Source organism: Vigna umbellata, chromosome 8 (genome assembly GCF_029865625.1).
Source record: "Vigna umbellata cultivar VRB3 chromosome 8, Vumbellata_1.0, whole genome shotgun sequence".
In the NCBI taxonomy this organism is placed as follows: Eukaryota; Viridiplantae; Streptophyta; class Magnoliopsida; order Fabales; family Fabaceae; genus Vigna; species Vigna umbellata.
This window is the reverse complement of record NC_142172.1, coordinates 48,354,264-48,373,975: the sequence shown is the minus strand read 5'-3', so window position 1 is coordinate 48,373,975 and position 19,712 is coordinate 48,354,264. Positions and strand designations below refer to the sequence as shown.

General features: G+C 36.8%; 4 protein-coding genes across 8 annotated transcripts; 2 read left to right on the top strand and 2 right to left on the bottom strand.

The window, feature by feature from the left end:
- The first annotated feature begins 2,067 nt into the window (after positions 1–2,067).
- On the top strand, positions 2,068–5,813 carry LOC124819665 (leucine aminopeptidase-like). Its single transcript, XM_088095663.1, has 4 exons — positions 2,068–3,111; positions 4,419–4,652; positions 4,911–5,237; positions 5,425–5,813. The coding sequence occupies exons 1-4, from the start codon at positions 2,134–2,136 to the stop codon at positions 5,713–5,715; spliced, it is 1,830 nt and encodes a 609-aa protein (XP_087951789.1). The 5' UTR covers positions 2,068–2,133; the 3' UTR covers positions 5,716–5,813.
- A 522-nt stretch (positions 5,814–6,335) lies between these two features.
- On the bottom strand, positions 6,336–9,746 carry LOC124819664 (protein TONNEAU 1b-like). Its single transcript, XM_088095664.1, has 6 exons — positions 9,519–9,746; positions 9,254–9,386; positions 8,861–8,949; positions 8,652–8,771; positions 7,105–7,494; positions 6,336–6,974 (listed from the first exon to the last, which is right to left on the bottom strand). The coding sequence occupies exons 1-5, from the start codon at positions 9,603–9,605 to the stop codon at positions 7,489–7,491; spliced, it is 435 nt and encodes a 144-aa protein (XP_087951790.1). The 5' UTR covers positions 9,606–9,746; the 3' UTR covers positions 6,336–6,974; positions 7,105–7,488.
- An 87-nt stretch (positions 9,747–9,833) lies between these two features.
- On the top strand, positions 9,834–12,992 carry LOC124819663 (leucine aminopeptidase). Its single transcript, XM_047291219.2, has 4 exons — positions 9,834–10,951; positions 11,563–11,796; positions 12,055–12,381; positions 12,569–12,992. Exons 1-4 carry the CDS (start codon positions 9,974–9,976, stop codon positions 12,857–12,859), a joined length of 1,830 nt encoding a protein of 609 aa, XP_047147175.2. The 5' UTR covers positions 9,834–9,973; the 3' UTR covers positions 12,860–12,992.
- A 961-nt stretch (positions 12,993–13,953) lies between these two features.
- LOC124845731 (high mobility group B protein 15-like) lies at positions 13,954–19,413 on the bottom strand. 5 transcript variants are annotated; one of them, XM_088097442.1, is made up of 7 exons: positions 19,304–19,413; positions 17,737–17,940; positions 17,156–17,234; positions 16,443–16,605; positions 16,230–16,355; positions 14,758–15,152; positions 13,954–14,629 (listed from the first exon to the last, which is right to left on the bottom strand). In XM_088097442.1, exons 2-7 carry the CDS (start codon positions 17,904–17,906, stop codon positions 14,285–14,287), a joined length of 1,278 nt encoding a protein of 425 aa, XP_087953568.1. In that variant the 5' UTR covers positions 17,907–17,940; positions 19,304–19,413; the 3' UTR covers positions 13,954–14,284. The 5 variants fall into 5 exon arrangements, with proteins under 5 accessions (XP_087953568.1, XP_087953569.1, XP_087953566.1 ...); XM_088097443.1 differs by lacking the exon at positions 19,304–19,413 and adding an exon at positions 19,162–19,179; XM_088097440.1 differs by lacking the exon at positions 19,304–19,413 and adding an exon at positions 18,803–19,056.
- Positions 19,414–19,712: the final 299 nt, after the last annotated feature.

Genomic DNA, 19,712 nt, shown 5'->3' with positions numbered 1-19,712 from the left:
AGTTTGTTGGAAACCGATTTTCAATATACTTTTTGTAAAAATCCTTAGAAAGTAAAAGTTAAAATTCAATTTTCCAAAAATCAAATTTTAACCTACGTTTGTAAGAAAAATTAAAACATAAGTCATAAGTAAGTTTCAGCAAACAAATTTCAACTTAGACTTTTTTAAAAAGTAATGGATAATTTTTTATAACCAAAATGTTTTTTATAAACAGAATTCTAACTTAATAAAAAACGTGTTACTTGTATAAATTTAAAGCATATAATACCATATTCATAATTTAAAATGAAATAATGAGTCTCTACTACACCTAAATCTTTTACGTTCATTTGACATCATTTCTCTTTACTTTTTACTCTTATTTCTAGAAATAATACAAAAATTTATTTATTGAATATTTTATCCTTATAATTTTGTTAAATGAACTTAAAAGTGTGATGGTTTTAAAACGAAGCAATAATATATGAGATAGTTTTATATTCATTTGACACTGTACAGAAGAGTAAAATAATAATAAAAGCGTAAATTTTAATATTTTTTTAAGAAAAAAATGAGTAAAAACAATATAAAAGATTTAAGTGCGTGAGCATTTCTCTTTTAAAACGAGACCTTTGGTATGTCAGAAGGAAAAAAAAAAAGGTTTAATCCTTTCGAACATCCCTATTTCTGTAGGATCGTCTCAAGTAGGTCCTCGTATTGTAAATGTTCTCGAGTAGGTCCCTTATTATGAAAAATTGAATCAATTTAGGCCTTACCGTTAGTTCCATACTAACACCGTTAAAGGAGGTGACACGTGTCAGTTCGTGGTTTTTTTGAATTTTTGAATTATATTTTTATTATTTTTTATTTTTTAAAAGCAAAATTTAAAAATGCCACGTGTCAAACTGATAGTGTGCCACGTGACAATGGCAGTGTGACATGGCACTGACAGTGTCACATGTCATTGTCAGGCCACGTGTCATTGCATTAGTCTCAATTTGGTCCCTGTATTTTTTATTATGGTGCAATTTGATCCCTGTATTTTTATTTTGTCTGAATTTAGTCTTAATTTTAAAAATTAAACAATTTTTTCCCTCCTTAAATTCAAACAAAATTTAAATTGTATATATTTAAATAGCATAACATAACACCAACATGTTATGTCACTCTTTTTTTTAAACCCTTATAGCATAACATAGCATAGCACTTGTATTTTTAAACTTTTTTTAAATTGTATATATTTAAATTTTCCCTCCTCAATTTTAACTCTTTTTTTTTAAATTGTATATATTTAAATTAAACTCTTTTTTTTTAATTTGTATATATTTAAATTGTATATATTTAAATATATATCTTTTGTATATATTTAAACAAAATTTGTTAATATTTATATACAATTTAAACTTTGTTTGAATTTGAGGAGGGAAAAATTGTTTAATTTTTAAAATTAAGACTTAAATTGAGACAAAATGAAAATACAAGGATCAAATTGCAACATAATAAAAATACAGGGACCAAATTGAGACTAATGCAATGACACGTAACAATGACATGTGGCACTGTCAGTGCCATGACACACTGTCATTGTCATGTGGCACACTATAAGTTTGACACGTGACATTTTTAAATTTTACTTTTAAAAAAATAAAAAATAAAATAAAAAAATAAAAAAAATAAAAATATAATTAAAAAATTCAAAAAAGCCACGAACTGACACGTGTCATCTCCTTTAAAGGTGTTAGTATGGACGGTAAGACCTAAATTAATTCAATTTTTCATAATAAGAGACCTAATGGAGAATATTTACGGACCTTCTCGATACGATACTACACAAAGAGCGATGTTCCAAAGGATGAAACCAAAAAAAAATCCTGAATTGTCGGTACTATATACAGGTAATAAAGCACGAGGATATTGTTGTAAGAGGATATTGTTGTAGGTATACAGGTAATAAAGCACGAGGATATTGTCGTAGGAGGATATTGTCGTAGGAGGATATTGTTGTAGGAGGATATTGTAGTAGGTATACAGTAATAAAGCACGAGGATATTGTGCTTCTATTTTTCCTATAAGAAAGCAGAAGGATATGGTTATGGTGCTTCATCTTTCCTTTAAGATAAGAAACAGAGAAACAGAGAGTTTGAAGTTACTACAATGGCAGCGGTTGACCCTCACTCGTTCACGAAGGCATCGCAGCCACGGACGAAGCACGTGTCCCTGAGTCTGTACCTGGACTTCTCGAGCTCCATCATTCACGCCTCCGGACTCTTCCTTCTGGAAAGGCCACACCAGGGGCCATTCTCCCTGGACACGAGGTCCCTCACCATTCATGGCGTCATCGACCCCACAAGCAGAGCCTCTCTCCCCTTCACTCTCTCCTCGCCGGACCCCATAAAAGGGTCGGAGCTCTCCATCACCCTCTCCGATCACTCTTCTTTTCTCATCATCTACTGCACCTCCCCCTCCTCCTCCGCACTACAATGGCTCCTACCACCCCAAACCTCCGCCAAGACCCACCATTTCGTCTATACCCAATGCCAGGCCATCCACGCCCGCTCCGTCTTCCCCTGCCAGGACACTCCCGCCGTCCGGATACGCTACTCCGCGCTCCTCAACATCCCTTCGGAGCTCTCCGCTGTCATGTCGGCGCGCCACGTCCAGCGTCGTTCACCCAAAAAAGACGACGCTTTGGACGTCGTTACGCCCTCTCCATGGTGCGCGGAAGGGAGGGTGGTGGAGGAGTTCGAGATGGAGCAGTCCGTGCCGCCTTATCTCTTCGCGCTCGCTGTCGGAGCGCTTGGAAATAGGGAGGTGGGGCCCAGGACGACGGTGTACGCGGAGGATGTGGCCTCTGTGTTGGACTCGGCGGCGGCGGAGTTCGCCGATACGGAGGATTTGGTCAGGGAAGCGGAGAGTCTGTTCGGACCGTACGAGTGGGAGAGGTTTGATTTGTTGGTTTTACCGCCTAGTTTTCCCTATGGGGGGATGGAGAATCCAAGGATGGTGTTCTTGACGCCCACTGTAATCAAGGGCGATGCGTCCGGGGCGGAGGTTGTGGCTCATGAGCTTGCTCATAGTTGGACTGGGAATTTGATTACCAACAAGAACAATGAACATTTCTGGTTGAACGAGGTACTGTGCTGGGTGTTTGGTTTCATGTCACGTAATTGGAAAAATCGTGTTGAGATGTCTAAAATACCAGCTTGTTTAGTGGCTCCAATTGACTTTTGTTAACCAAAAAAATCAGACTTATTGGCTAACGTAATTATACAAGGCTTTGTTCACTAAACTAATTTTTGCAAATGGATTGAAAAAAAAATTATTTCGTTTTGAAGTAGTTGTATGATTTGCAGGATAAACACTTCTTTATCATCCGATGATATGCAAAATTTAAAAGAATTCAATATGAAATTCCACCTTTATCTTTTTATAATTTGATAATTTTTAATTTTGTATATGACAAACATAATTTGCTGAATCAGTAGAAATATTCGATTCTAAAATAATATTTTGATGAATTTTAAATAAAGTAATTTTATTTTACTTAAATAAAATATTGGGTTAAACAGTGTTTAGTTTTCGAGGACTTAAACGAACGTTTCGAAAAGAATGAGGACCAAATTGTACCTTACTTTGAAAGAGGGACGAAAACCAGAAACGACATATAGTTTAGGGACTAAAAACATATTTAACTCTAAAATATTATTTTAATTCTTTTTAACTTTTATTCTTTTTTACTAATTAAAATATTTTTTACTATTAAATATATTGTTAATGAATATTATTTTATATTTTTTATTACAATTAATATTTTGATAATCTTTAATTTTGATTAATTAAATAACTTTTTTTTATATTACTTTTCATAAATTTTACTTTTTGAAATCTATTTTTACTCATTTCCAAATTCATTAAAAACAATAATAATCAATTTATTTTCAAATCTTTTTTAAATTCATTCACTCACTTTCTTTCAAAATGGAATAGTTAGCATGGGTCCAGAATTAACTTTTTGATTAAAACAAATCTAGGTGGTGGGTAAATTTTTACATATGTACTGCTAAATTGTTTTTAGAGTAAACAACATAGAACATGAATCCATTCTAATTAGAGTCAATCTTACAATGGCTTAATTATACATCAGTACTTTTGTTGTTGGGCTTATGCTTTCAAGTCCCGCCTTCTTTTTTGTTTGACAAGTGAAAGCCTAATTAGAGAGCAATTCGTTGAGTTCATCCTTCTAAAATAATAAAAATCGTGTAAAGACAGACTTATGTTTTTCTGTTTCTAGTTTCCGTATTTGACAAGTTGCCACGGAGAAACAAATAGTGTTCTGGTGCTAGATGTTACATTTTTAATTCATAAACATAATTGTTTTGTGGTTTCTACGAACAAAGTTGAATCTGTGATGGTGAAATCATTCCTGATTGTGATTCCAGGGCTTCACTACTTATGCGGAGAGAAGGATTGTGGAGGCTGTACAAGGAGAACAAATAGCCGCATTGTACAATGGAATTGGTTGGAGGGGTTTGATTGAGGATGTTGAGAGGTTCAATGACAACTTGGAATTTACAAAGCTAAAAAATAATCAGGAAGGAATTGACCCAGATGATGTGTTTTCTCAGATTCCATATGAGAAAGGTTTCCAGTTCTTATGGCGCATTGAACGACAGGTATCTGAATTTGTTTTTTCTTGTTCTGATGTGACATGCCCACTTTGCATCATATTCCTCCTGATATTTGTTTTTGTTTTGCAGAGATTCTGCATTAACTATAAGTATTAATTGTTAAACTATGTTCATACTTTGCTACTGTTTCTTTTTCTCTTCTCATGTTGAGTTGTAACATGTGTGCATGGTCTGTTTGTCATTCTGGGGCTAAACCTAACCTAATTTGTTGGAACTAAGTCTTTTGTGGTGTGATTGGGACAGATTGGGAGACCTGCATTCGATGAGTTTCTGAAGAAATATATTGCTACCTTCAAGTTCCAATCAATTGATACTGAAACATTCCTTGACTTCCTTAAAGCTAACATACCTGGCATAGAGAACCAGATTGACTTGGTGCGGTGGACGGAAGGTACTGGCATTCCTCCTGATGCTTATGAACCTGATTCAACTATTTATAAACAGATTGTTTCACTGGCAAATGAGTTCAAAAATGGGAGGATTCCAAGGGAAGATGAAGTTGCTGATTGGCAAGGTCTGCAGTGGGAGCTCTACTTGGAAAACTTGCCGGAACCGATTGAAGCTTCTCAGGTTAATACTGTTTTCTCAGATTCCTAGTGGTCTTTTTCTTCACTTCCTTGGTAACATCATTTGGATAAACATCTTATTCTGTAATATGGAACATAGTGGTTTGTTCAAAACAACCATATTGTTGATTTCACATATGTTATCTGTGTTATTCATCATAATTCTTTGTATAATACATGTCATCATGCAGCTTGTAGAGTTGGACTCACGCTACAAGTTAGCCGAGTCGAAAGATTACGAGGTAAAGACGGCATTTCTCAAATGGGCTATTTCATGCGGATGCAAAACTTACTACAATGAAGTGGAGAAAACCTTAAAAGAAGTTGGGAGGATAAAGTATCTTCGTCCACTTTATACTGCTCTTATGAGTGGGAACGAAGATGATAAAGTATTTGCCAAAAGAGTATTTCCAGAAGCCCGTGAGTCTTACCATCCGATTGCTCAAAGTGTTGTTGAGGGTATACTTTCCAATAATCTGTAGAAGCAACAATTATCGGATTGTTTAATGTATTTGGACGTTTGCATGTTGTCTTTTTCTGTACTCCTTTACAATAAATGAGGTTTATCTTCATTCTGACACTTTAATAACTACTGCAACGAGAATCTCTTTCATAATTCTTCTTCTTGAAACATTTCAGCCATTGATATAGGGTTATCTGGAGAGGAGAAAGAGTACATAAAAATTAGTGATGGAGATTTCTACTGTAAGATTTTTATATAATAAGGAAGATTAAAGAATTTTCATTATATTGAGGACTTTTTTGTCTATCTTAGGAGAGAAAGGGATCATTCGTCGGCTTATTTCTAATTTTACTTCTTAAAATCACCTTTTTTTAAGGTTTAGATATTTTCCAAATAACTATTTAGTTAAAAAGGCCGACATAGAATGAAACAATTGTTTAAGTGGTGATTGTTTAACGTGTAATTATTGCTAAAATAGGGAACAATACAATAAGAGGGCAACAATCTTTCCAGGCATGTTTTCTGGAATCTTAACCACTAAATAAGTTCAATAATCTGAGAACTAATAGCTTTCCCACCTTATCCTAAGTCTCTTGACCGAATAGCGTTCCATCGAGAGAATCAGTGACCAAAAGAATAAGTACAAATTAAGCAGACAACATTTTATTCATTGGTCACGCTCAATTTAATAACAGAGTGACTGAGCCGACTTCTGGATTCTATCATTAGCTACAAGATCCACGTCAACATGCCAAATGTACACTAGCATTATAGCATACAGCATGATGCCAACATGAACCACTTTAACTCACAGTTAATCAACTTAATCCTAACTCAAACCTCCACTGCATCTCATATCTCAGCCTTCTACTTTATAATGTAAGAAAGTCTCTGCTAAAAGACAGTGCCTGTTAATCCCTCTCAACCATAAAGAAGCTCACAAACCCCCTTTGGATGACTTCCGAACCCAAATAGCTTGTTTCTGCACCCATTCCTATTACAGGTAATGAATCTATATCAAAACCTCTTTCTGCAGATTTATTATAATCTTCATAATCACTTCCACCGGAACTACTCTCCTCTGGAGTTTGAAGCGAATCTGCCTCAGCTTAATCCGTTTTTAAGTCACCATCCAACATGTCTGCATCTGCTTCAGGAAGTCGTTGCTGAAGGGGCACAGCGTCACTGATAACTTGACCCATCTTCAGTTTCTCTCTATAATTCTCCATTTCTGCTCTGTACCTCTCTTTTATCTTTCATGGCCTTCTCTTGATAAACCTTTAGGACAATTAAACTCAGTGCATTAATATAACATTACACAAGACACAAGAAAAAAAAAACAAAAGGAAGATGCATGCATGATGGGCTTATATCATGCATGAAAAAATACATGAAAGAAATTACTTACCGTCTTTTCTGATTCTTTTAACTTGTTCCAAAGTTCACCAATCATCCTACTAATCTCTCTGTCTTTTCCATGGTGAAGTGCCTTTAGTCTTGCATGCTGTTCAGCAAAGAAGAAATTGTACCCACTTCTGTTAGGTTTTGGATGAGCAGGATCTCTTCTTTTTATTTCTGATTTCTTCCTGCGTCTCCGACGAACACCTACTGAAGAAGAAGCGTTGGTATTATTAGCTGGGCACTATGATGGGATGCGTGCAATATAGGATTCTGTGGAGCTTGATAAAGTACTCCTTTGAGTTTCTCTGAACCAATCGTGACAGTAACTAGATAGCTACTTTCAAATTTCCCGTCAATGACCCGAATGACTGGAGATCCAGGGAAGATGTTGTCATTGCTGAAGACCACAAGAGAATAAGCATTACTACTACTTATCAAATAATCAAACAGCCTAGTTTCCGATGATCATTAAAAAATCATACAAAAAAAACAAGTGCAACTTCAAGTCTTTTAGTAATATAAAAATTGGTCAACTTCTTGTAACCATTAGTTTGTAAGAGATTACAATTTTGCAGATGAACTTAGTACAAATTAATACCATGGCCAAATCAAAAAGACAAGTTCAACTGTTAGTAATAAAATAAGTGGTTAAGTTCCCGTAAAAAGACAATGCTCATTTCTATTATGTCACGTGTAAAATCCCAATTTTTCACAGTATATAACTATTATAGGATACAATAAACAACCAAAAACAGCTCTTACAATTCATCAGAAGTAACATAATAACACAATTTTCTTCATCACATATTAATACCCACATTAGGTAAGGAAAACAACTTCGAAACCCTCACCAATAGCTCCGGAAGGATCCAAAACCCCCCAAAACGACCTAAAAAACGTCCAAAACTGATACCAGAAACCTCAAATTTAATATTTCCAAAAACCTAAAAAACAAAAAAACAAAACTGGTGCAATAGTTCCCAGCGCCCAAAAGCTACCCCTTAGCACCAGAACCACTGGAAAACTACCGCTCAAAGCCAGAAAACTACCCCTCATCGCCATACCAGTACATGATACACATCTAACCTTACCGTGGACACTTTCCCCACAACTTCTAATGTTCCTTAGGACCTTCTATGCACAGAGCAACATTGAAAAACACTCTCCTAACTCAGATTTGCTATCTCAAGCCAACTTAGCTACTTTCAACCACTCAAACTCAATTCTATACCTTTCTCCACCAATTTTCTGCAACTTACAGATTAAACAAGTCTTAATAGACTTAAAAACAGATTATAAAACCTTACCTATAGCCCAGACCTTCTAGTTTTCAATCTCACTAGTTCAAACCCCTAAATTACACATAAAACCATGCAACCACACCCTCACAACTACTCTGCTGCATAATGCACCACATTTTATTGGTTTAACACCTCTCAGAAGTCCTAAATGACTTCAAAACAGTCCCCAAACTTCTGTTTTACACAACCAACCGTTTACATAAAAGGAAAGGGCGGACAGAAAAAAAAAATAGAGAGCAACTGATTGAAAAACCTCAAGCTTCAAAAATCCTTCAAGCACATCCAAGAGTAGAGGACTATCTCTGTTTCTGTTGAGACCATAACCATTTTTGGTACTAAACTCCTTAAGCTCCGTCTTCCAAAAGTCTTTTTCCTGCAAATAAGAAAAAACAGCCAAAAGCCTTATAACGGAAATTAAATTAACACACAAACTAGATGGAAACATAAAAAATAGTTAATTACCAAATTACATTCCGGAAGGTAAACTTTTAGTGTGTGATTGAGCTGCGCCCAGTAAAGGTACTCACATATCATGGCCGTAAGGAGCCTACCTGCACAGCAAATACTAAATTTAAACAAAACATAGGTACTAATGCGGTGCATTCATTTTCATTGCACGGTAACCTAAAAATTCATTTATGGCCACATATAACTAACCATAGGAAGCCAATATTCATGTACAATTGGCAAATCGGATCAGAAGTATTAAGAGCAGAGGAACGACTAACGGAAGCTGGTTAAATATTCAGGCATGTAAAGTAAAAACACGGCTAGGGAATCTTAGAAGATTGCAATGCATAAAGAGGAGCAAGAAAGTAGGGTTAGGGATCGAGAAAAAGGCGGGAAGAAAGGAACCTGGAGGAGAAGTGTGAAGCTGTTTAGCTCGATCGTTGCAGCTACCAAGCAATGCAGGAGGTAGACCTTGGTCCTTCTCAATCACACGATCTTCCTCTTCGATGGCCTCGAACACACTCGCTCTGAGCTCGGCCTGAGACAAAAAAGAAATGCAACAAAAACCCTAAGTCCCGTTGCGGAAAAATTGAATGGATCTCGACGGTGGGAAATTAGAAAGAAGAAACCCTAAGCGAGGGAAAGTGAATGTGTGCATGAATCTACGTACACGGATCCTGGCGAGAACGCCTTTCTTCTCGAGAGTGCGAGTGACCAGTGTCTTCAGGTCCATCATTTCCCTCGTGTAGTCGTCCATTTCTCTTCTTCTCTCAACCAATTACCACACCCAACTCTTGTTTTCCTTCCTTACTTCTTCTTTTCCCTCTTTCTGTGCTGCTCGTGCGCGTGCCCGATTGCAAATATTCACGATATCATTGGTCACGTTAGTGTGGATTAACTATGGGCCCACTCGCTTCTTTACTACCACGGCCCAGGCCCACTTCTTCATTGGGCTTGACCAGCCGCTTTCTTTAAAACCCTTTCAGTTAAAGTTAATTAATTAATTAAGTTTAAAGCATAATCGAATTGTTCTGGTGCTACTTTATACAGGTGATAAAGCAGAAGGAAATTGTAGTCGGTGCTTCTACTTTTACTTTAAGAAACAGAGAGTTTGAAGGTACTGCAATGGCAGCGGTTGACCCTCACTCGTTCACGGAGGCATCGCAGCCACGGACGAAGCACGTGTCCCTGAGTCTGTACCTTGACTTCTCGAGCTCCACCATTCACGCCTCCGGGCTCTTCCTTCTGGAAAGGCCACACCAGGGGCCATTCTCCCTGGACACGAGGTCCCTCACCATCCATGGCGTGATCGACCCCACAAGCAGAGCCTCTCTCCCCTTCACTCTCTCCTCGCCGGACCCCATAAAAGGGTCGAAGCTCTCCATCACCCTCTCTGATCACTCCTCTTTTCTCATCACCTACTCCACCTCCCCCTCCTCCTCCGCACTCCAATGGCTCCTACCACCCCAAACCTTCGCCAAGTCCCACCCTTTCGCCTACACCCAATGCCAGGCCATCCACGCCCGCTCCGTCTTCCCCTGCCAGGACACCCCCGCCGTCCGGATATGCTACTCCGCGCGCCTCAACATCCCTTCGGAGCTCTCCGCTGTCATGGCGGCGCGCCACGTCCAGCGTCGTTCGCCCAAAAAAGACGACGCTTTGGACGTCGCTACCCCCTCTCCATGGTGCGCGGAAGGGAGGGTGGTGGAGGAGTTCGAGATGGAGCAGTCCGTGCCGCCTTACCTCTTCGCGTTCGCTGTCGGGGCGCTTGGGAATAGGGAGGTGGGGCCCAGGACGAGGGTGTACGCGGAGGATGTGGCCTCTGTGTTGGACTCGGCGGCGGCGGAGTTCGCCGGGACGGAGGAGATGGTCAGGGAAGGGGAGAGGCTGTTCGGACCGTACGAGTGGGTGAGGTTTGATTTGTTGGTTTTGCCGCCTAGTTTTCCCTATGGGGGGATGGAGAATCCAAGGATGGTGTTCTTGACGCCCACTGTTGTTAAGGGGGATGGGACCGGGGCGCAGGTTGTGGCTCATGAGCTTGCTCATAGTTGGACTGGAAATTTGATTACTAACAAGAACAATGAACATTTCTGGTTGAACGAGGTATTTTACTGGGTTTTTGGTTTCATGTCATGTCATCGGAAAAATCGTGTTGCGATGTCTAAAATATCAGCTTGTTTAGTGGCTCCAATTGACTTTTGTTTACCAAAAAATAGCAGACATATTGGCTAAACGGAGTTATATAAGTGGACATTGAATAGCTCTTCTGGGTCCAGGATTGACTTTTGATTAAAGCAATTCTAGGTGGGTAAAAAATTTATATATGTACTGCTAAATTGTTTTTAGAGTAAACAACATCAGAACATGAATTCATTCTAATTAGAGTCAATCCTACAATGGCTTAATTACACATCAGTACTTTTGTTGTTGTGCTTATGCTTTCAAGTCCTGCCTTCTTCTTTTTTGTTTGACAAGTGAAAGCCTAATTAGAGAGCAATTCGTTGAGTTCATCCTTCTAAAATAATAAAAATCGTGTAAAGACAGACTTATGTTTTTCTGTTTCTAGTTTCCGTATTCGGCAAGTTGCAACGGAGAAACAAATAGTGTTCTGGTGCTAGATGTTGCATTTTTAATCCATAAACATAATTGTTTTGTGGTTTCTCTAAGCAAAGTTGAATTTGTGATGGTGAAATCATACCTGATTGTGATTCTAGGGCTTCACTACTTATGCGGAGAGAAGGATTGTGGAGGCTGTACAAGGAGAACAAATAGCCGCATTGAACATTGGAATTGGTTGGAGGGGTTTGGTTGGGGATGTTGAGAGGTTCGAGGATAACTTGGAATTTACAAAGCTAAAAAATAATCAGGAAGGAATTGACCCAGATGATGTGTATTCTCAGGTTCCATATGAGAAAGGTTTCCAGTTCTTATGGCGCATTGAACGACAGGTATCTGAATTTGTTTTTTCTTGTTCTGATGTGACATGCCCATTTTGCATCATATACCTCTTGATATTTGTTTTTGTTTTGCAGAGATTCTGCATTAACTATAAGCATTAATTGTTAAGCTATGTTCATACTTTGCGACTGTTTCTTTTTCTCTTCTCATGTTTGGTTGTAACATGTGTGCATGGTCTGTTTGTCATTCTGGGGCTAAACCTAACCTAATTTGTTGGAACTGAGTCTTTTGTGGTGTGATTGGGACAGGTTGGGAGACCTGCATTCGATGAGTTTCTGAAGAAATATATTGCTACCTTCAAGTTCCAATCAATTGATACTGAAACATTCCTTGACTTCCTTAAAGCTAACATACCTGGCATAGAGAACCAGATTGACTTGGTGCTGTGGACGGAAGGTACTGGAATTCCTCCTGATGCTTATGAACCTGATTCAACTATTTATAAACAGATTGTTTCACTGGCAAATGAGTTCATAAATGGGAGGATGCCAAGGGAAGATGAAGTCGCTGATTGGCAAAGTCAGGAGTGGGAGCTCTACTTGGAAAACTTGCCGGAACCGATTGAAGCTTCTCAGGTTAATACTGTTTTCTCAGATTCCTAGTGGTCTTTTTCTTCACTTCCTTGGTAACATCATTGGGATAAACATCTTATTCTGTATAATATGGAACATAGTGGTTTGTTCAAAACAACCATATTCTTGATTTCACATGTTATCTGTGTTATTCATCATAATTCTTTGTATAATACATGTCACCATGCAGCTTGTAGACTTGGACTCACGCTACAAGCTATCTGGGTCGAAAGATTACGAGATAAAGGTGGCATTTCTCAAAAGGGCCATTTCATGCGGATGCAAAACTTACTACAATGAAGTGGAGAAAACATTAAAAGAAGTTGGGAGGGGGAAGTATCTTCGTCCACTTTATACTGCTCTTGTGAGTGGGAACGAAGATGATAAAGTATTTGCCAAAACAGTATTTTCAGAAGCCCGTGAGGGGTACCATCCGATTGCTCAAGGTGTTGTTGAGGCCATACTTTCCAAGAATCTGTAGAAGGAATAATTCTTGGATTTTTAATGTATTTGGACGTTTGCATGTTGTCTTTTTCTGTGCTCCTTTACATTAAATAAGGTTTATCTTCATTCTGACACTTTAACAACTACTGCAACGAGAATTTCTTTCGTAATTCTTCTTCTTGAAGCATTTCAGCCATTGGTATAGGGTTATGTGGAGAGGAAAAAGAGTACATAAAAATTAGTGATGGAGATTTCTCCTGTAAGATTTTTATATATTACGGAAGATTAAAGAATTTTCATTATATTGAGGATTTGTTTGTCTATCTTAGGAGAGAAAGGATTATTCGTCGGAGTATTTATAATTTTATGTCTTAAAATCACCCTTTTTTTAAGAATATAAGGTCAGTAGTTTTGTTAGATATTTTTCAAATAACTACTTAGTTAATAAGACTCGTTGAAAGAATTTATCATAATTACTATCTTTCGTTAGTTGACAACGTAATCTCTCTTTTCTCTTCAAAATTAATGCATTTATATTAATTTTAATTTTAATTTATAAAAGAGCGATTGAATTGATGAGACTTTTTTGACATTACCTTAATTTTTTAATTTATAAAAATTAATTAAAAATTTGAAACAACGAATATTAATTTCCAACTGACAAGTCTACATGATTTAATGAGATGTTTCTCCATAATTCACTTCTATTTAAACATTAGATAATGGACGATCTTTTTAGATATAATTACACTTGTTAACATACTTTAAAATAAAAAAATTATCACACAAAGTTACATATTATCATACACTAGTTGAGATGGAATGAAACAATTGTTTAAGTGGTGATTGTTTAAAGTGTAATTATTGCTAAAATAGGAACAATACAAAAAGAGGGCACCAATCTTTCCTCTGAAACTAATGGCATACTTGAGTAAAATCACGTTAGTGGTAAGAGAGTTATTACATCTTTCGAAGATTAATTTGCACCAGATTATATAACTTTCCAGGCATGTTTTCTGAAATATTAACCACTAAATAAGTTCAATAATCAGAGAACTAATAGCTTCCGCACCTTATCCTTAGTCTCTTGACTGAATAGCTTTCCATCCAGAGAACCAGTGACCAAAAGAATAAGTACAAATTAGGTAGGCAACATTTTATTCATTGGTCACGCTCAATTTAATAACAGAGTGACTGAGCGAACTTCTGGATTCTATCATTAGCTACAAGATCCATGTCAACATGCCAAATGTACACTAGAAATATTGCATATAGCATGATGCCAACATGAACCACTTGAAGTTAAAAACATGAAAATGACAAAACTCACTCACAGTTAATTACTGCAACTTAATCCTAACTCAAACCTCCACTGCATCTCATATCTCAGCTTCTAGTTTATGATGTAAGAAAGTCTCTGCTAAAAGTCAGTGCCTGCTAATCCTCTCACCCATAAACAAGCTCATAAACCCCCTTTGGATGACTTATCTTCCGAACCCAAATAGCTTGTTTCTGCACCCATTCCTATTACAGGTAATGAATCCATATCAAAACCTCTTTCTGCAGTCTTATTATAATCTTCATAATCACTTCCACCGGAACTACTCTCCTCTGGAGTTTGAAGCGAATCTGCCTCAGCTTCATCCGTTTTTAAGTCAACATCCAACATGTCTGCATCTGCTTCAGGAAGTCGTTGCTGAAGGGGCACAGCGTCACTGATAACTTGACCCATCTTCAGTTTCTCTCTATAATCCTCCATTTCTGCTCTGTACCTCTCTTTATCTTTCATGGCTTTCTCTTGATAAACCTTTAGGACAGTTAAACTCAGTGCATTAATATAACATTACACAATACACAAGAAAAAAAACAAAAGGAAGATGCATGAGTAATGAGCTTATATCATGCATGAAAAGATACATCAAAGAAATTACTTACCGTCTTTTCTGATTCTTTTAACTTGTTCCAAAGTTCACCAATCATCCTACTAATCTCTCTGTCTTTTCCATGGTGAAGTGCCTTTAGTCTTGCATGCTGTTCAGCAAAGAAGAAGTTGTACCCACTTCTGTTAGGTTTTGGGTGAGCAGGATCTCTTCTTTTTATTTCTGATTTCTTCCTGCGTCTCCGACGATGAACACCCACTGAAGAAGAAGCGTTGGTATTATTAGCTGGGGCACTATGATGGGATGCGTGCAGTATAGGATTCTGTGGAGCTTGATAAAGTACTCCTTTGAGTTTCTCTGAACCAATCGTGACAGTAACTAGATAGCCACTTTCAAATTTCCCGTCAATGACCCCAATGACTGGAGATCCAGCCGAAGATGTTGTCATTGCTGAAGACCACAAGAGAATAAGCATTACTACTACTTATCAAATAATCAAACAGTCTAGTTAAAAGACATGGAGTCGCTGATGATCATTAAAAAACCATACAAAAAAAAAAAACAAGTGCAACTTCAAGTCTATTAGTAATATAAAAATTGGTCAACTTCTTGTAACCATTAGTTTGCAAGAGATTACAATTTTGCAGATGAACTTTAGTACAATTTTAATACCATGGCCAAATCAAAAAGACAAGTTCAACTGTTAGTAATAGAATAAGTGGTTAACTTCCCGTAAATCTGATACTTTTATAAGAGATCTCCCTTTTGCAAATGATATTTCATACAAATTAATATTATAGCCAAATCAATACAAGTGAGCCAAATAAACGCAAACTCATAAAAATATGCCACAAATTTTCAAAATATATAGAAAACAATTTCCAGTTTGCACAAAATGGGCATTGAGATTTGATACAATGCTCATTTATATTATGTCATGGAACATAAATCTCAAAAGAACATAAATCTCAAAAGGAGATAAAACACTAGATCTGCTTCTGGTAAACCACGTCGTGGCACCTAGCATGCATATAAAACGTTAGGTACTTAATCATGCTCACACCAACTCTAAACCTGCTCTCAAGTATGACTATTTCATGAAAAAAAAAGGGGGTCATGTTTGGATATACAGTAATGAGTTGAGGAAAGTGGGGGTAAAAATAATAGAATTACTATACCATTCATTAGATATTTTATGGTGGACACGAGAAGGTAGTAAATTTTGCTTCCTATTGTTTAAAAGTTGGACGAAATGGTGAGAATTAGAATCGGTCCATCCAATATCCCCAAATTGAGGGAATATCCCATTAAGTTCCATTCTACTTTGCTCTAGCCAATCCAAAAATGGATACCGGTGTCATTTCATTCTATTCCAGTCCACCATTTTCGATCATTCCAAGTGTAGTCTTAAAAAGTGCTGTAAGACTAAAATTACCATGACCAGGATAAACCTTTTTTTCTTTTGCTTAGTAAATTGTAATCAGCAATTAATATTGTTTTGGGAAAACAAAAAGAAAGTATAAAGACCTTCAGGCAATTTAGCAGCATTAACATTTGACTGTTGAAAGACGGCTGGTTGAATTTCTGGCAAAGACTGTGGAAACTGAATTTTTGGAGGAGGAACTGCCAGGGTTGATTGGTTCTGCAAAACATCTGTCAAAGAGAAATGAAGACTTTACATTAGAACGGACCCACCCTTAACATTAGTTCAAACCAACAATGTGGTTTAAATGAAATTACCAGGAGCAGTAGGGTCCCATTCCCGGGATTTAAAATAGTAGATTTGTTCATAATGGTAAAGCAGTGAAGCATAGTACTTCCTCAACACAAAAGAAGCATTTGTGGCTGTTGACGGAAAATTGAAGACTGAAGTTACGTCTTTCCATTTCCTCTCTCTAATTATCTGCAAGACAGATGAACTGGTTATAACTTTTAGCACTACAACCACAATAGTGAAAATAATTCACAGTTTTCTGCTAGAATATCATACAAAAATGCGTTCTTTCCATTCAAACCATAATATAGCTATAGAAGTATGGAGGACAATAGATACCCAAAAACTTCTCACGACATTGTTCTATCATAATCTTGAACTGAGAACACTCTAGAAAAAATATTAAATACAAGATAAATTGAACTAGATTATAATCAAAATTTACAAAAGCATAGAAACCGTTATTCACACGAACAATACAATGACCTTGAACATTAAAAGAAAGTTGAGCCTCCTTGATAAACATCAATATAATGAAAAGGGAAATTCACAAGATTCACTGACACATTGAGAACGGAAACATTTCAGCCAGCTTTCGTGCATATTCAATGGCTACCTATAAAGTTATTACCAGAAAACTTGTCTTGTTCCAATTCACCAGTCACAGACATTAGACATGCACGGCAATTGTAAGACATGGAAAAGCAAAGCAATAAAGGGAGTTATGATCAAATCTTACTTTTGCAATCCCTCCCCGGGAAGTCACTTCAACAAAGAGGCGATGCAAATCTAGTTCTCTTCCTCCAACAGTAGGAATCCTGCAACAAATTTCAAACGCAATAAAAGTAACTAAAAATGGTATTTAAGGGAGGGGCCCCAGGCCTTCTGAATCTTCAAAGTTGTGCAATTAAAAGACATTAATTAGGACGGCAAAGTTCTTCCAGAAACTACAAACTATATGCTGAGGCCCCGCTGCAGACATTGTGGCATCATCATTATTATAAACTCGTTGATAAAACAAAGAATGCCGCTAAGATTTCTTAGGTAGAACCATAAAATATCATCAGATATATCAATCTCAAAATCAATACAGATAACTATAGACCACGATGCCAGGAATATGGCAAAAGTTTGCATTCCAATCTTCAGAAAGAACCAAGAACAAGCTCTACTAATTCACCTCTACAGATTTTCCAGCCAACTCACCCTCTCTTACAGTTTATGGAGGGCTCAAAGTTTTCGCACGTAAGAACACTTATAAAGCAAATAAAGAAAATACTTATATACAGGTAACGACCAAATGATATCCAGGGAGCTTACATGTATTTGGTACCCATAGATGCGTGAAGCTTCTCCAAGGTAAACATGAAGAGCTGGGAATTGTCTACAACTTCCTCATATTTTGCTAGAGGAGGAGGATATGCACGAAAGTTTGAAGCTACATCTTTGATGAGTATTGAGCTGTTACCAACGCCAGATGTTGATGCCATTAACTACTTGGTAATTTCAGTCTTCAGTAATTTCCTGCCCCACCATCAACAACACAGCAAGTTTAACATTTGATAGCACAGCGGAAGGGGGTAAGGGGAATAAGAAAAAGAAGGAACCAAAGCGAGAACAGAAGCATTGGTACGTTGAAAATCACCCAGCAGCATTTACAGATACGAAAAGGAAAAACATAAATGATAAATGAAATGGCTTACATGCAGACAACAACAAAGAAAAAAGAATGGAGACAAAAAAGTGAAAAGAAACAGACAAGTTCACAGGATAAGAAGAAGCAGAAAGAAATTGTCCCATGAAATAATTAAATAAAAAATAAAAAATAAATTAGAAAAATAAAGAGAAAGAAGCCAATAAAATCACCGTGCAGCAGGAGGTTCAGGACTGAAACAAGCCACGAACCCTGATAGGAGGACACACAACAGGCTGAAGGGGTGGTGGTGAAATAACTTGCAGTGAGAAGGAGGATACAAAGCCCAAGAAAAGGGTATTATAGTACAGAAAAGCTGTGACACAGCCATGAATTCCCTCAGATTACCGAGGATGTAACAGCAAGAACCCATCAAACAAAGCTCAGGGCTCTGGTCTTTGAAACAACAGTGGCTAATCAAGAAAAACCTTTTTAGACTTTGGTAATAAAGACGCTCTACAAAGTCCCTTTCTAGTCTCTCCCAAACCCCAGGCACTGTTCACAGACCTATATAGCCTATAACTGAACCCTGACATCGGTAGAATAGGATGGTATTCTATTCTATTGCAATTACCCAATATCTCTCTCTGTAAATATGTATATATGTATGCATCTATATCTCTGTATAAACATAACCCTGACAAACCAATTTTTTCCATACATAAATACGCAATGCATAAAACAAGTCATTACTTTAATTGATCTTTCTCTATAATTTGATACTGTTTCAGGATAAAAGGGAATTCTTGGGTTGATGTCATCATGCCAGCAAATTCATCCCTCCAATACCAAAAAGTATCGCAAACTTCAATTTTCCAAAGAAAATTCAAATCGGATTTCTTGTCCTTCTTGCATTTCGCCACCCTCTAATGGAGGTTAATAAAAAAATATATATAAATTCCTATAGAAGCAAAGATTATCATTTATCCATTATCCATCACAATAAAGTGTGTATCTTTTTGTGTGAGTGTGCAACTCTCTTGCATTATATTTCATTAAAGAAGTTGAAAAGAAATAAAAATAAATAAAGAGAATATATAACCGTGACTTACATTAAAAAGAATATGACAAGATGCAAATCCAGAAGCAGAAAAGAAATATGAAACTACAGGTTTTGTTTATATAAAAAAGACTAAGAGAAAATAAAAATAGTAATAATATATGATGATATTATAAATGTAAGGGTTAATCTACCAATATCAGAAGATATCATCATCTTCTCATCATGCAAATGACAGCAAGGAAGAAGCTTTTTAAAGAGAATAATAATGGCACTGTTATTATAAAATAGATTCCGAGGTGCCAATGAATGAATGAATTCGATGGTGAAGAAGAAAAAATAATAACCCTACGAATTTTATACCCATTTCTCAAATCACTCTTTTACCCTCCGTCACTTCTTTATTCATCCACATACTCAAAGGGTGATTCTGTCTTTGCTCACTCAATTTTACATTCCTAAATATATTTAACTCCATGTGAAGTTAATGGTTTATTTTGTATTCAAATAATAATAATTACAATAATAATCCTTTCATCTTCTTGAAATTTTCTCAGTAAAAAAATAAACAATAATCCTTATAATTTTTTATATATATAGAAT

Bases quoted from the DNA above. Each gene is read 5' to 3' on its own strand.
- LOC124819665 (XM_088095663.1), top strand. From the start codon at position 2,134: ATGGCAGCGGTTGACCCTCACTCGTTCACGAAGGCATCGCAGCCACGG. The intron at 3,112-4,418 runs GTACTGTGCTGG...TTGTGATTCCAG, and splicing joins AACATTTCTGGTTGAACGAG to GGCTTCACTACTTATGCGGA. The intron at 5,238-5,424 runs GTTAATACTGTT...GTCATCATGCAG, and splicing joins AACCGATTGAAGCTTCTCAG to CTTGTAGAGTTGGACTCACG.
- LOC124819663 (XM_047291219.2), top strand. From the start codon at position 9,974: ATGGCAGCGGTTGACCCTCACTCGTTCACGGAGGCATCGCAGCCACGG. The intron at 11,797-12,054 runs GTATCTGAATTT...TGATTGGGACAG, and splicing joins TATGGCGCATTGAACGACAG to GTTGGGAGACCTGCATTCGA. The intron at 12,382-12,568 runs GTTAATACTGTT...GTCACCATGCAG, and splicing joins AACCGATTGAAGCTTCTCAG to CTTGTAGACTTGGACTCACG.
- LOC124845731 (XM_088097442.1), bottom strand. From the start codon at position 17,906: ATGGCATCAACATCTGGCGTTGGTAACAGCTCAATACTCATCAAAGAT. The intron at 16,356-16,442 runs GTAATTTCATTT...TCTCTTTGACAG, and splicing joins ATGGGACCCTACTGCTCCTG to ATGTTTTGCAGAACCAATCA. The intron at 15,153-16,229 runs GTCTTTATACTT...TGTGGTCTTCAG, and splicing joins TGCTGCTAAATTGCCTGAAG to CAATGACAACATCTTCGGCT.
- LOC124819664 (XM_088095664.1), bottom strand. From the start codon at position 9,605: ATGGACGACTACACGAGGGAAATGATGGACCTGAAGACACTGGTCACT. The intron at 9,387-9,518 runs GTACGTAGATTC...TTTTTGTCTCAG, and splicing joins GCGTTCTCGCCAGGATCCGT to GCCGAGCTCAGAGCGAGTGT. The intron at 8,950-9,253 runs GTTCCTTTCTTC...TTTGCTGTGCAG, and splicing joins GCTTCACACTTCTCCTCCAG to GTAGGCTCCTTACGGCCATG.